Below are 14661 nucleotides of genomic sequence, written 5' to 3' on the forward strand. Positions count from 1 at the left end.
TGAAACCAAATAATACAAAATACAATTGGTATCTACAAGTTAAAACATTTTTTGAAAAATTTGATGCATCGGACGCTTGGCTGACCTTATGGCTGGAATCACTTGAGAGGGACTCAACGAATTTTTTACTAAGGTACAAATAGTCTCTATTGCAATATGACCAAAATTGTCGACAAATCTCAAAAAGTCTTTTAATCTACCCAAGTATTTCCATACTTGAGTATTTCATGTAATTTAGTCACATTTTAGCATAATTGAGGCTCCGGATCTTAAAAGGGCACTTTTACTATTTAAAATCAATGTTGAAAGTGTCCTTTTAAGATCCGCAGTCTCAATTTTGCAAAAAATACTATTCTATAACTAAGATGTAAATAGGGCATTCTTTCTCAACTTTACCACCACGCTGCCCATCTTCAGTTTGAACGAAAATCATTAAAATACCACTTAAAATTTGCAGAAAAATGTCAACTTTTGAATGGCGAGTGGCAAAATTGACCGTTTTAAATGGTTCACTTTGAATCTGTCAATAAACGGAAAAAAGTCAAGAAAATATTTTTAATCTAAATATAATGTTTGTTTAATTGTCCATATTCATTTTGTATGATCACTTTAGAGTCCCCTCTTCATGTCTACATTGTCCTATGAGGCTAAATTAAATTTGAGGTTATAATATGTCCTTCAAAAGTGACTTAAATTAACTAATTGCGATGTGTTTTCTGTGCAGCATTATTTTCAATAGCGAATGAACTTTCAAGGGTTTCTGGTCTGACCCATTACTATATAACGCTATATGTTCAAAATTTAAAATGGCGGATGTAATATGACTGACATGAATTTTTAAAAATAATTGTATTTAGTTAAAATTTATTACTCGAGGGTTTCTGGGGTCGCTGAATACGATCCTGGAGTTTGTTTTCAAAAATGGCGGATCCAATATGGCGGACTTGAATTTTGTTACTCAGGGGTTTTTGTGATCGCTGATTACGATCCTGGATTTTGTTTTCAAAAATAAAAAATAGAGGATCCAATATAGCGGAAATGAATTTTAAAAAATAATTGTATTCGTTGGATTTTGATACTCTGTGGTTTTTGTGGTCGCTGATTACGATTCTGGAGTTTGCTTTTAAAAATTAAAAATAGTGAATCTAATATGACGGACATAAATTTTTAAAAATAATTTGATTTGCTTAAAACTTAATTTACTGGATTTTTGAAGTGGTCAATTACAAATATGGTGTCAGTTTTTCGAATTTTTGTCAATTAAATCTATTCTATTATCAGTTTTTACCAAAACCACATCTTTTACAAATTACAACTGATATATCCGACAGTAATTACTGAAGTAGTGCTGAAATTCCATTTTAAATTATAATCCGAGCATTAAGTTAGAAAAAAATTTCATTAGGGGGTCGTTCAAAAAATACGTAACGCTACTTTTCAGAAATTTGGACCCCCCCTCCCCCCATGTAACGCCATGCTGTATACATTAGCGCCATTTTTTCTGCTGACCGTAACAAATAGCTAGACCCCCTATCAAGCTTAATTCAGTAGTATTTTTAGGGTCTCTAATTAAGATTTTGACTTCAAAATAATGCAATTCAGATTTATTTGTTTATCCAGTCAATCCAATATTCTTTAATTGCAAAAACTTCAGAAATATTGAAAATGGAGATTTTTTATGATTAAAATTATATTGCGGGATGCCAAGAATTGTAAGTCACCTGTAATACGATACAAGTATTATGCTACTGGATAAAAACTTAGATGTTAAAAAGTTTTGTTATTTTAATTCTAGATTTAACTTATAGAGATGTTTTAAGCAATGTAAAGACAAAAGTTAAGCAGGGTGTCTATTATTTTTGTTTAACAAAATTTAAGGTATTTTCCCAGCTTTGTCCAAATTTTTCCAGGTGTATCTATTCTCATTAAATGTAAATTTACTTGATTTAACCATAAGTAAAGCTACAAATGGCGTGCGGGTTTTTATTTCTACTAATACATTTAACAGGTTGTCTATACCAACCCTGAAAAAAGGGAAATATCCGGGAATTTTCTTATCAAATTAAAAAAGTGTTATTATATTAAATCGATTTTAAAAAATTATTTAAGCCCTACTATCAGCCTACAATGTAGGTCTTATTTTATATTTTAGCTATATATAAAATATAGCTATAATAAACTATAACTCTAAAAACAGGTGGAAATTTTGAATTAATTTTTAATACATTAATTAAAGTACCAAAAATTGACAAATATTGTTCTCTGCATTTGAATTGGTTAAAAATAACTAATTTGATAATAAAAAGTCGGTCACTGTTTCAAATGGTATTATTTTCCTAATGAAATAGACAATAGTAACTAATTATTAGTTTTTCCTGTCAAATTGAATTCCCGGCTATTTTCCGGTTTTCCAGTTTGGTAAACATACTGTTAAATGTATTGGTAGAAACTAAAACCCGTCGAAGACGGGTACGATAGCTATAGTTGTTTCATATATTTTCAATATACTTTCCTCTTTCATAGTTGCAATAGCAGGCTAAGTGCCTACCGTTTTGAAAACACAAGCCTGCAAAAAAATAAAAATTTCCGTTGTCTGAGATCGAGAAGTCATTTCCCGCAGTATTGGGTGCGCTGAATCCGAATCTGGCTACAAAAATCTCCCATCACGTCAGGATTTTTAGAAAAGTGGGGATAAACATCCAAAAATCATGTTTTTCGCTGTTTTTGAAAATTTCTACCGGGTAAATCCGACGTGCTAGAGACTTGTCATAGGAGTCAAATTAATGCCTGAACCCTGTGCTTTAAGAAGATATAGCGATATTGCTAACAATAAACTAAATTAGCCGTCAAAAATGATGTTTTTAACAGCTGTTGTTAAAGTAGGATTTAGAAAATAATATTTAAAATTTAAAAGATTAATTTTTAAAACTTTAACTCACGTGTCCTTCGGACAAAAAAAACGTGAAGGTAGTAGATTCCCCCTCTACTTAGTTATTATTCAACTAAGAGGTTGAGAACCCTACTCTTGAGAAAAAAGAGGAGATAGGTAAATTTAAGGGATGTTGAAATTATAACACAAAATTAAGATGAAAACAATTAAAATATATATTTTGCCCAAAAGTCCCTAATACAATTAAATATATAATTTTTATGTCTTTAAGAAAATAAAATGACAGGGTGTGTAAAATAGAGTAGATATATTTGTGTGAATGAAGACATATATACACATTTATATATATATAAAATTTATTATTATTATTATTTATTTTTATATATTTTTTTATTTACACATTTATATGTGTAAACTGTAACGTAGAAATATAATACTCACTACTCGGTAATTCCGTCAATTCGTCACTTTAATCCAATTTCTGTTTCTTTAACTTTAATAATCCTTTTAATTACACAAATATCAAGACCTAAACCCCGTAAATAAAGGTTGTCTTCAAAAAATATGTTCAAATTAATATTCTTTTTAAGAATTACTTTTATTTTTGCTGATACTAGACTTTTTTCAATATTCTCTTTTAATTCTTTTATTTTATATCTCTTTCACAAATTCTTTATATTTATTTTTATTCACTCTGTTTTCAATATTCTTTTTTCAATTTTTTTACTTTTTTTTTACTTGTCACTTTTATTATTTTTTATATTTCATTATAACTTTTTAAAATCAACCTTTCTTTACTCTTTAATTATTTTATATTATTCTCAATTAAAATTCACTTTTCTGATCAAACTTCTTATTAAATCCTTATAACTCTTGAGAAAATCTCTTGCTCAGGGATGCAAACTATACTTTGATCTTTACGATCACTACGGCCAATTGCCGGACTTGAACTTCAGGCTACAATGGCCTGGACTAAAAACTGCGGGCCTAAAACTGTCCGGGCTAACTGCCGGCTACAACGGCCTGGCTTAAACTGCCCAGATTTCCCTGTGTCAATCAATTTTATTGAAGGACGATTTAGCGGGAGAATTCATAATTAACGTGGCTGTTGCTGAACCGATTTCTGCAACCTTGCAGATTTAGGCAGTGGCGTGATCCGAGTTCGGTGACTTGGATGCACCACTCCTTATATTGAGCTATTTGCTTGCCTTTGATAATTTCTTAAAAGAGATAACCCCTTAACAGTCCATGGCCCATATATAGCCACGAAAAGTCGTGCCACCTTTGCGTCTGTTGCCATATATGGCCATCTCAAAAAAAAAATACTAAACATGATTTGATTTTAGTAGCGAAGTACATACTACTATTTTTGGGGTCGCTGAATCCGAATCTGAAGTCAGATTTAAAAAATTCAAAATGGCGGACCCAAAATGGCGGATAATTTCAAAATTTATGCGTTTCGATCGAAATTCGGTTCCCGGGGTTTTTTGGGGTCGCTGAATTCGAATTTAATGTTCGTTTTTCTAAATGCAAAATTATGGATTCAACATGTCGATCAAATTTTTTGAATGTTGACAAGTTTGTCTAAAATGTTTACTCAGGGGTTTTTGAGGTAACTTCATATTTTTGTCGCATCAATCTTGAAATCATTCGCCATATTGGATCCGCCATTTTGAATTTTGAAAATATGTCATCATATTTGTAATCAGAGACCCCGAAAACCCCCAAGTAACGAGTTTTAAGCGAATTTGAAAAAAATTTTGTTTTGAAGTCGCCATTTTGGGTCCGCCATTTTGAATTTCTTAAATCTGACTTCAGATTTAGATTCAGCGACCTCGAAAACCCCCGAGAAATGAATTTCCCTTGAAACGCTTTAATTTAAAAATTATCCACCATATTTGGTCGCCATATTGGATCCGCCATTTTGAATTTTCAAAAACTAACCTCAAATTCGAATTCAGCTACCCCAAAAACCTTATATATGATGAAATCATATTTTTTTGTAAACTTTTTTTTCGGACCGTTTTTGGACCACAAGCTATTTTCAACTGGACTGCGAAGGGGTTAATAAGCTGTTTGTGAAAGAAAGGAATTTATCAAGAAGTATTGTATTATATTCTTAGGTTTTTAACCTCAAAATTATGAAACTCAAAGGAATGTAAAATTCAATTAAATCTATTATTTATATTGATATAGATCTTTATCCGATTAAAATACTTAAGATTAACATATTCAAAAAGAAGAATGTCCCTTTTGTGAAATTACAAAGGGTTGTTTTTGTGTAAATGTTTTTAAGATGTTTAACAAAATCTCATGTTGTGTGTAATTGTTGCATGTAATTTTTAGTTTAAATATAATTAAAAAAGGTATTAACAATATAAAAAGTTACGGAGTTCGGCCGTAACAGCTGTCAAGCCTAAAAGTTGACTGACACTGTCCGTAAATTAAACTATTTTGAAAAATGATTGGATTCGCTTAGAATTTTTTACTTTGGGGTTTTCGGGGTCGCTGATTATAACTATGTTGTCAGATTTTCAAAATTCAAAATGTCGTATCCAATATGGCGGACTTATTTTCAAAAATTGATCAAATTCACTTAAAACTTGTTACTCGGGGGTTTTTGGGGTCGTTGATTATGAATCTATCTACACATTTTTTATTTTTAAATCATATTTGTATTCAACGACCTAAAAAACCCCAAAGTAATAAATTCTAAGCGAATCCAATTATTTTTCAAAATAGTTTAATTTACGGACAGTGTCAGTCAACTTTTAGGCTTGACAGCTGTTAAAAACATCATTTTTGACGGCTAATGTAGTTATTTGTCAGCAATATCGCTTTATTTTCTTAAAGTACAGGGTTTATGCTTTAATTTGACTCCTATGACAAGTCTCTAGCACGTCAGATTTACCCGGTAGAAATTTTCAAAAACAGCGAAAAACATGATTTTTGGGAATTTACCCCCACTTTTCTCAAATTCCTGACGTGATGGAAGGTTTTCGTTGCCAGATTCGGATTCAGCGCACCAAATACTGCGGGAAATGACTTCTCGATCTCAGACAACGAAAATTTTTATTTTTTTGCAGGCTTGTGTAATTGATCCTGATTTTTTTCTAAATTTGTAATAATTCATTGAATAATTTCTGTTTCTTCATGTTTATTTAGCGACATAGACTTATTCCTCCATCTATAGAAGAAGATGATGATGATGAAGAAGAAGAAAATTTAAGTATAGGAGAAATGTTGAGTAGATACCCTAATAATTCGTATCCATCAACTGAACTATAAAAATGTTCCTTTTTTAATATTTAGTTTTAAACATTGTCAAAACAATCTATTTAACTTGACAGAAAACTGATTGACATAATGTATTTTACATATAAGCGACTTTTTCCTAAGTTCATTAAACACTTTAAATGTTTCAAATAAATTTTATTTTGTTCAAATTAAAATTTTATTTGTGACGAATAAAATTGTTAACTAAAACAAATACATATTTTAGTATGCTCTGAAATTTACCTTTCTTTGACTCTCAAATAAATTATATTCAATTCAAATGAAGTTTTTCTCTGTATGTTATATATTAATAAAATATTATATTAAAGTTTGAAATGTGTCAGTATTTTGTTAATATTCATTAACTTTATTTAAAACTTTCAAATTCCATCAAAAGCTGTCAAGTAGATATTTAAAAACATTATTTTTTTCAATACTGTAAATTTGTTAACTTTTAAAGTTTAGAGAAATATATTTCTACTTTAAAAAAGTTTAAATTTGTTGCCTGTAAAGCGATTCAAAGTTGGTTCTGTTTTTCTGCAGGGTAAATAGGTTGGCAAGATTTGGGTTAGACAGTTAAATTTAAAACAAAAATTGGAAGTTATTCCAAAATCTACATTGATATTGGCTTCATATCTTTAGCCTTTCGAGCAACTGTAAGCTGTCTTCGAGCTTCTTGAGCTGTCGGAGTTACTACGATAAAAGAAAAAATATCCGATAGCGCTAAAAATCAATCAAAGTGTTCTTGGACACCTTATGCAGATTACGATTTTTTTTACATAAAATGACTTCAAAACCAGTTCTCATGATATAAAGAGAAGTTTATGTTAGAGACGTTCTACTGAAGTGCAGGAGTAGTCTAAAGGTTGTTGCTATAATATGCGCAACAACTCGGAATCAATAGTAATTGTCCCTTGATGTGGGATTAACACGTCTAGAGCTTAAGTACGATGTTAAGTAACCAATGGTGAGTATTATAGTGTGCTCGTTGTAAAGTCTGTTTCACAGTGTATGTATTAATGCAAAAGGTGCGTTAGGAGAAATAACGAGCGAAGCGCCACGCCATGTGAACAACGACTACGCCGCGTGCAAGGTCTGCCCGGTGATTCTATGGCTTCTTCGCACGACAGGCCAATAAAATGTTTCCTTCAGATACAATAATACCATCGCACTTGTAAAATGCTAATTCTCGTGGATTTTAACGCGTTTCCAAAATGGATTTCACTCAGATATCTCTCGCGAAAATATTTCCGCTCGCGCGTCTTCCGGGTAAAGAACCTCGGCGCCATACTCACACTCATTAGGGATAAACTTCTCTTCTTTTCTCCCCCCGCCCCAGACTCAATTATATAGCGTTGAACGTGAAAAGCAATTTTTAACCCTAACCTCATCCCTTTCACACTAAAACTATTTATTTTTCACTTGCAATTGTTTCCCAGAAGTAAATCAAGTGGACAATTAGTGAAGTGTTTTATTTTCGAGTAAAATAAGACCGTTTTTCTTTTCTACAATTGTTCCTTCTCGATTTATGTAAATTGCTTAAGACCCATGTGGCTCAAGGTAAATGTAACGACCCGACTTATTGTGAAAATGACAAACAATTTGCTTATTTCTTCTTAACATTTCTACTATTTGGAAATAAAAAAATTAGACACTTCTATACATATTTATAATTGGTAATAAAATTATGTTGATATCATTCGAATCGGAATAAAAAAAGCTTACTTAACAGCAGCATGTGATTTTTACAGAATTCAATGTTAATTTTTTCGACTACTTTTCTCTTAAAATATTAAATAAATTAAGCTAGTTTTTTGTGAATAACTCTAAAATATCATAAAGAAGGGCAGTGATGTGAAAAAGTTTTAATATTTTGAAAATTATTTATTAAAAAATAACTTTAAAATTATCAGTTCTCAAAATCACTTTTAATCAATTTCTCGTCTTTTCCGATTTCAAAGTATTTTTATATAATTTATTTTAGAATTATTAAAACTTTTGCACATCACTGCTCTTCTTTATTATATTTTAGAGTTATTCACAAAAAACTAGCTTAATTTATTTAATATTTTAAGAGAAAAGTGGTCGAAAAAATTAACATTGATTTCTGTAACAGTCACATGCTGTTAAACTCCGATTTATTAGTGTAGGACCACTTGAAAAATATAGATATTTGAATTCTGAAAAGATAAAAAAGAAAGATGAATATTACTACCTATAGTTTTAATAAAGATGGAAAATAAATCACAATAGACAAAACGGAACTTAAAAAGAGATATTTAGAAATGAGGGTAAAAAGTTAAAGGACCGCAATTACAATAGATTTTTCACGTCAATTTTTTCATCTCCTATTTCAAGAAGATCGATGCTAATTTTCGAGCGTGAAATCAGAAAGCAACTCTGTTAGACATAAGACGTAATGAGGCGCTCAAAACGCAAAGCATATAACTCTGTGGTGTTTCACATACACATTTATATTAAGAGAATAAAAGTGTAAACGATCGAAAAAGTCGTTAACTGCTTGGAAATCGGTAATCGCCGAGAATAATTGACTCCTCTTTATAACTGACCATGTTTTTATATAAGATGTCTAGAAAACAAGAAAAACCTTTCTTCAGGGAGAGAAAAAGAAGCACATTAATATAAAAAATGAATGCCCATTAGAAAAGAGGTTCCACTGAATTATCACCTTTCCTTTCAATAACAAGAAAAAGTCTTGATATTATCAAATGATCAAGTTAAACAATAAAATTAGATAATAAAGCATCAAAAATTAATAATATCTTAAATTTTATACACGGAAAAAGTAGGATCAAGAATTATTACTGAATTTATTCAAAAACTGAGGATATAGGAGAAGTTGGAGAATATATTTAGGAGAAAAATTCGAAAATCAAATTTAGAGAGTAAACAATAAACATAAACTATTGTAAATCCATAAGTGAATAAATCTAAACTACATATGAGAATGCCAAAAATATTAAATCTTAAATTATAGATTTAGAAAGAAATGATGAAGTTGAAATATAAAGCTTAACTTTAAATAAGTAATAATACCAATCAAACAAAATAATTAAAAAATTAAATTCTTTAAATAATTAACACATTATTATTATCTGGGACATTTAAATATAGAAGTGAACGCATCGTCACGACATGGACAAATTACATATTCATTAAATTTCTTTAAACAAATAATAATAATGATTTTTTTAAACTTTGAAGGCCTAATGTTAGCATTCTTCATAATTTAATCAGATCCGATGAAAAATAAATCGAAAATTTCGAATAAAACGGTCCGAAAAAAGTGATTTCATCATATATAAGGTTTTTGGGGTCGCTGAATTCGAATTTGAGGTCAGTTATTCAAAATGGCGAATGATTTTAAAATTGATGCGTATCGACCAAAATTCATTTCTCGGGAGTTTTTGGGGTCACTAATTACAAATCTGATGTTAGATTTTGAAAATTCAAAATGGCGGATCCAATATGGCGACCAAATTTTTTATAAGTTGACGGATTTTTCTAAAAACATTTGCTTAGGAGTTTTTAAAGAATTTAATATGAAATTGAAAATTGTAAAAAAAATTCTAATTATTGAACCGTACGCTACACTTCTGATTAGTTATATGGGACAAAATTCCTCAACTGCCCAGGTCAAAAAATGAAATTTTTCTAAACTTTGATAAAATGTTACTACTACATATTAGTAGAAGTGTAAAAATAAATTTTTTTTTAATTTGATAAAATATTTTTTGAGTTATGGAGATTCAAAATTTTGATCTTTTTGAAAATATCTTTTTTTCGATTTGATATATTGATAAGTAAAATTAATCAAATTTAAAGTATGAATAGTGATTTTTAAAGGGGTTTTCAGGAGCTATAACTTGGTAATGAAAAAAAGTTTTTTCTTTCAATTTGACCTTGAAATTCAAGGTCAAATTCTTCATTTCAACATATCTCAAAATCGGTGTTTTTTATTTTTTTCTAATCTATCCCAGTCGAAAGCTTCCCTTTCTTCCTATGAGCCATGTAAAAATTGGAGTGGGACAATGAAAATTTTTGAAGAAAATAATAATTTATCATTATTTTATATAGAAAATGATGATTTATAATTAATTTCTTCAAAAATTTCCATGGTCTCACTCTAATTTTTACATGGCTCATAGGAAGAAAGGGAAGCTTTCGAATGGGATAGGTTAGAAAAAATAAAATGTAAAAAGGTTTTTAAAATTTTATAAATTTATAATAAAATAAGCGAGAAACAAATGTTGAATTTTGATTTTTGGGTAAAATTAACGATAATATGATAAAAATTAATCAAATTTAAGTACCTTTGAACTGAAGTAAAAAATGTGTATATAAAATTACTTAACCCATTAGAAGGTATTATTTTATTGTATAATGCTTTTGTTAAAAATTTTAAGCAAATATATCCTGATGTATATGGGGCATTCCAGGCCAAATCGGAAATTATTTTGCTTTTGCATCTCAAATTTTTTTTAAACATTTTTTTTCTTTTAGTACTTTTTGAAATGAGCTACCTTGATTTTTCCAAATTTTTTCATAAAGCGGTTCAGGAGATACAGATTTTTGATTTTTAATGCTTATAACTCGGTCAAAAATTGATCAAATTGGACGTTTTTATAATGAAAAGTTTTGTTTTCACGCATAGTTTTTAATAAAAATATTTTTAAAAATTTTTAAATAATTTACGATGAGATTTTAAAATTTTTTAAATAAAATTTCATTTTTAACAATGTATGTATCGATTAATTTTTTCAAAATTTTTTGTAAGAAACTAGTACTAAATTAACAATTTTTAAGCCTTGTCCGATCGTGGGCAAACGATAGGATCTATTTATTTTGAAATTTTTAATTTTTATATACGCAGTGGTGGCCAAATGACTAACTTGCCATTTGACAAAATCACACAAAATTTTCACAGCAAATGTATTTTCAGATTGAGTCTCTCCAAACTTAACCTTCTTTCTGTGTAAAATTGTGATTTGGTCAAATGACAAGTTAGGCCTACCATTTTGCACTGTGTATATAAAAATTAAAATTTTTAAAATAAATAGATCCCATCGTTTGCCCACAATTGTACAAGGCTTAAGAATTGTTAATTTAGTGCTAGTTTCTTACAAAAAATTTTGAAAAAAATTGATCGATACATACCTTATTAAAAATGAAATTTTATTTTAAAAATTTTTAAGTTTATCGTAAATTATTTAAAAAATTTTTAAAATATTTTTATTAAAAACAACGCGTGAAAACAAAACTTTTCATTATAAAAACGTCCAATTTGATCAATTTTTGACCGAGTTATAAGCATTTAAAAAAAATTCACGTAAAAAACGTCATTTTTCAAAAATCTGTATCTCCTGAACCACTTTATGAAAAAATTTGAAAAAAATCAAGGTAGCTCATTTCAAAGAGTACTAAAAGAAAAAAAATGTTTAAATAAAATTTGAGATGCAAAAGCAAAATAATTTCCGACTTGGCCTGGAATGCCCCATATGTATCTAAATTGCAAAATATAAAATACAAATTATCACAAGCATATTCATATAGACAGATTTTAAGATTCTCCTTATATTTATTTTTACAATTTAGATTAGTTATTGTAAAATAAATATAAAGCATTTTACCAATATTAAGTATATTTTAATAAAAAGAAAATTTATTTTCTTAATATAAGGAGAAAGGTAAACAGTTATGAAATTGTAAATTTAGTATAATATTAGTTAAATATTTAATATCGTATTTAATAGAGAATTTTAAAGTAGTAAAATCGTTTTTCTGCAAGGGAAAAAAAGAACGGTAGATTGTGTATGAACGTCACGATTATATATGTCACGTCAACAGACACTACTAAAAAAATCGTTAGTTTATAACTGATTAAATAAAGCACAGCTTATTTATTAATCTGAAAAACTCTTTTGTGTCAAGCCTATAAGTGTTGTGTATTTTTGAGGAAATCTGGATAATTTATAGATAAATCTTTAATAACTGGGACAAACTTAAAGTTCAAAAGGAACAGTTCTTTTTGCGGTTTCCAATTCTTCAACTTTTGCAAAAATGGAATTTCTATATTTTTTTTTGCTCTTGTCTTTATGTATCATCGTTCTTGTAAACGGCCAGCTGACTTGGATCAAAAGAAATGTTAGTTCTCTAAAATTTAACGTAGTATGCGAATTTGAATAAAATCTTACGAAAAGTTTACAACATGCCTGCGATGTTACAATTTTCTTAGTTTATTAAAATTTAGATTACCTAAATTTACAAAAAAATTGTTTTATTTAGAGAAAATTAAAGGATAATGCAAATGACGATTTAACAATGGTGCCATCAATTTTGAGAAAATACATAGAAGAAATTGAAGAACGTGAAATGGAATACAGGACATTGTATTTAGAAAGAGGAGAGTTAAAAGAAATAACATTGTTGTATAATATTTGTAATAATGACTTAAATGCGGATATATCGGCATTTTCCATTTCGGCAATTACCTCAGCAGTTAAATTATTTCTTCGGTAAATTTAATTAATTCCATTTATTAAGAATTTTTATTTAATGATATAAGAACAACTGAGAGAAATCACAGTAAAACATGCCTTTTTTCTCAAAATCACCTTAACTTAATAAAAAAATGTTTTTTTTTAATGTATAGAGAATATTTTAAGAAGAAACTTATTGATGAAGAAATGAGAGACAATTTTTTGAGTGCTTTTGAAATACAGGATAAACGTAAATCAGAAACAAAAATGAAAATTATAATTTCACGCCTTCCACAATTAAATTGTGCTACTCTGGCTTATATGATTATACATTTAAAAAAGGTTCTAAACCAAGAGACAAATCGATTAACTCATTCAATGTATGCTACAATTTTTGCTCCAATTTTTATTAACCATAAAGTTCATCTCTACGAAAACACTATAAATACAAATTCAATGATCATCGAGCATTTGAAGTTTAAGGAAAAGTTAAAAACAGTAAATATAATAGTTCATTTTTAATTTGAAAATTCATATATATATATATATATATATATATATAATTAATAACTATTAACAAATTAGGTATATTTTAATAATAATACAAAATTTTCTCAAGATTTTATAAAATAATATTTTTGCAGATTATTCAAATATTTTTAAGTTTTCCAATCAGTTATTGGGAAATTATGATAAATAATCCTTATTCAACTGTGAGTGTATAAAAAAACTATATTTATACTGTTTTTCGATTAAATTTATGAGATACTTTTATTCTTAATTTCTGTCTTTTTAGAGGAAAAAATATCATAAAAAAATTAGTGGTTTTGAGAGAGATTAAATTTTTCTTCAACAAAACTACTTTAAAATTCATCAAAGATCCGAAGTCATGACGTCAATAACAAAAATGATGATCGACAACAGAATGAAATTTTATCAAACACATTCTAAATATTTAATATATTGTTATGTAAAATAAATTACATAAATGTCTAGTTTTTACTCACGTCTAAAATGCACGTGTGTCAATAAAATAATAATTGTTTTCAAATGGAGCAATATTTCTTACATTTTATTAAATTATTAAAAATATTCACTCTAAAGATTTGATTAAATTTTTAAGTGAAAATGTATATGACCTTTCTTTTAGGCATTGTTAAAAATTTTTTATTTTTTTCAAAATTCAAAAAAGTGGCTAAAATATTTCAAATTTTTTATGGAAGGAAAATCAATTGCAGACATATATCCTTATAAAAAATGGTTGAACTCAATATTTTCATGATTTATAATAAAATAATATTTGAAATTGGAAAATTAGAAAATCAAAGAAAAATTACGCTTAACAAATAAATTTTGATCTTTATACACTTTTTTATAACAAACATTGTTTGAATGATCTAAATTATGCAAAATTTTTTACTTTTTATTTATAAAAATATTAGAAAATTGTTAATTGTTAAAAAATTATGATTAAGAAATAAAAGAAATATATCCAATTTATGCATACATAATTTTTATTTCTTAATACATAACAATATTGTTCACAAACTCATTATTTTCTTTTGGAAAAAAACATTACATATTCCCGTTTCTTAATATTTTTGTAGAAAATTCTCAATTTTCATAAAAAATTAATTTGCATCATTTCTATTTCTTAATTACAATTTATTTGATAAAATTTTTAAATTTTTAGAAAATAAAGGAAAACGTTTTACTCAAAAAAATTTGTGTTACATTTATTTTTTTGAATAAATATTTAATTATTATTATTTTTCCATAGGAATTAAGATTTTTAAAAATGTCAAATTCAAACCTATTTGAAATTAAATTATTACTGTAACTTCTTAAAAATTATTTTCATAATTTCAATTCAATTATTATTTTCTAAAATTTTTAACTAAAATTCTTCTGTAAATCAACTATTTTTAATAATTTTTGAAAAAGTTCTTTGAGAATTTTCAAATACATTTGTTTAAAATTCAATTTTACGAAATT

General features: G+C 27.7%; 1 protein-coding gene across 5 annotated transcripts in view; it reads left to right on the forward strand.

Moving 5' to 3' along the window:
• The window catches only part of LOC122503397, a 32686-nt gene extending 18969 nt beyond the window's left edge, over positions 1-13717 (forward strand). For 4 of the 5 annotated variants that reach the window (XM_043613911.1, XM_043613912.1, XM_043613914.1 and 1 more), the window contains 4 exons: positions 12473-12702; positions 12840-13164; positions 13311-13379; positions 13463-13717. In XM_043613911.1, the coding sequence (XP_043469846.1) occupies positions 12473-12702; positions 12840-13164; positions 13311-13379; positions 13463-13507 (669 nt within the window). In that variant the 3' untranslated portion in view covers positions 13508-13717. Of the gene's footprint in view, positions 1-6055; positions 6444-12472; positions 12703-12839; positions 13165-13310; positions 13380-13462 lie in introns of those variants that run through there. The other variant, XM_043613915.1, reaches the window with a different exon arrangement.
• Positions 13718-14661: the final 944 nt, after the last annotated feature.

This window comes from Leptopilina heterotoma, unplaced genomic scaffold (assembly GCF_015476425.1).
Source record: "Leptopilina heterotoma isolate Lh14 unplaced genomic scaffold, ASM1547642v1 Lhet_26, whole genome shotgun sequence".
Classification (NCBI taxonomy): domain Eukaryota; kingdom Metazoa; phylum Arthropoda; class Insecta; order Hymenoptera; family Figitidae; genus Leptopilina; species Leptopilina heterotoma.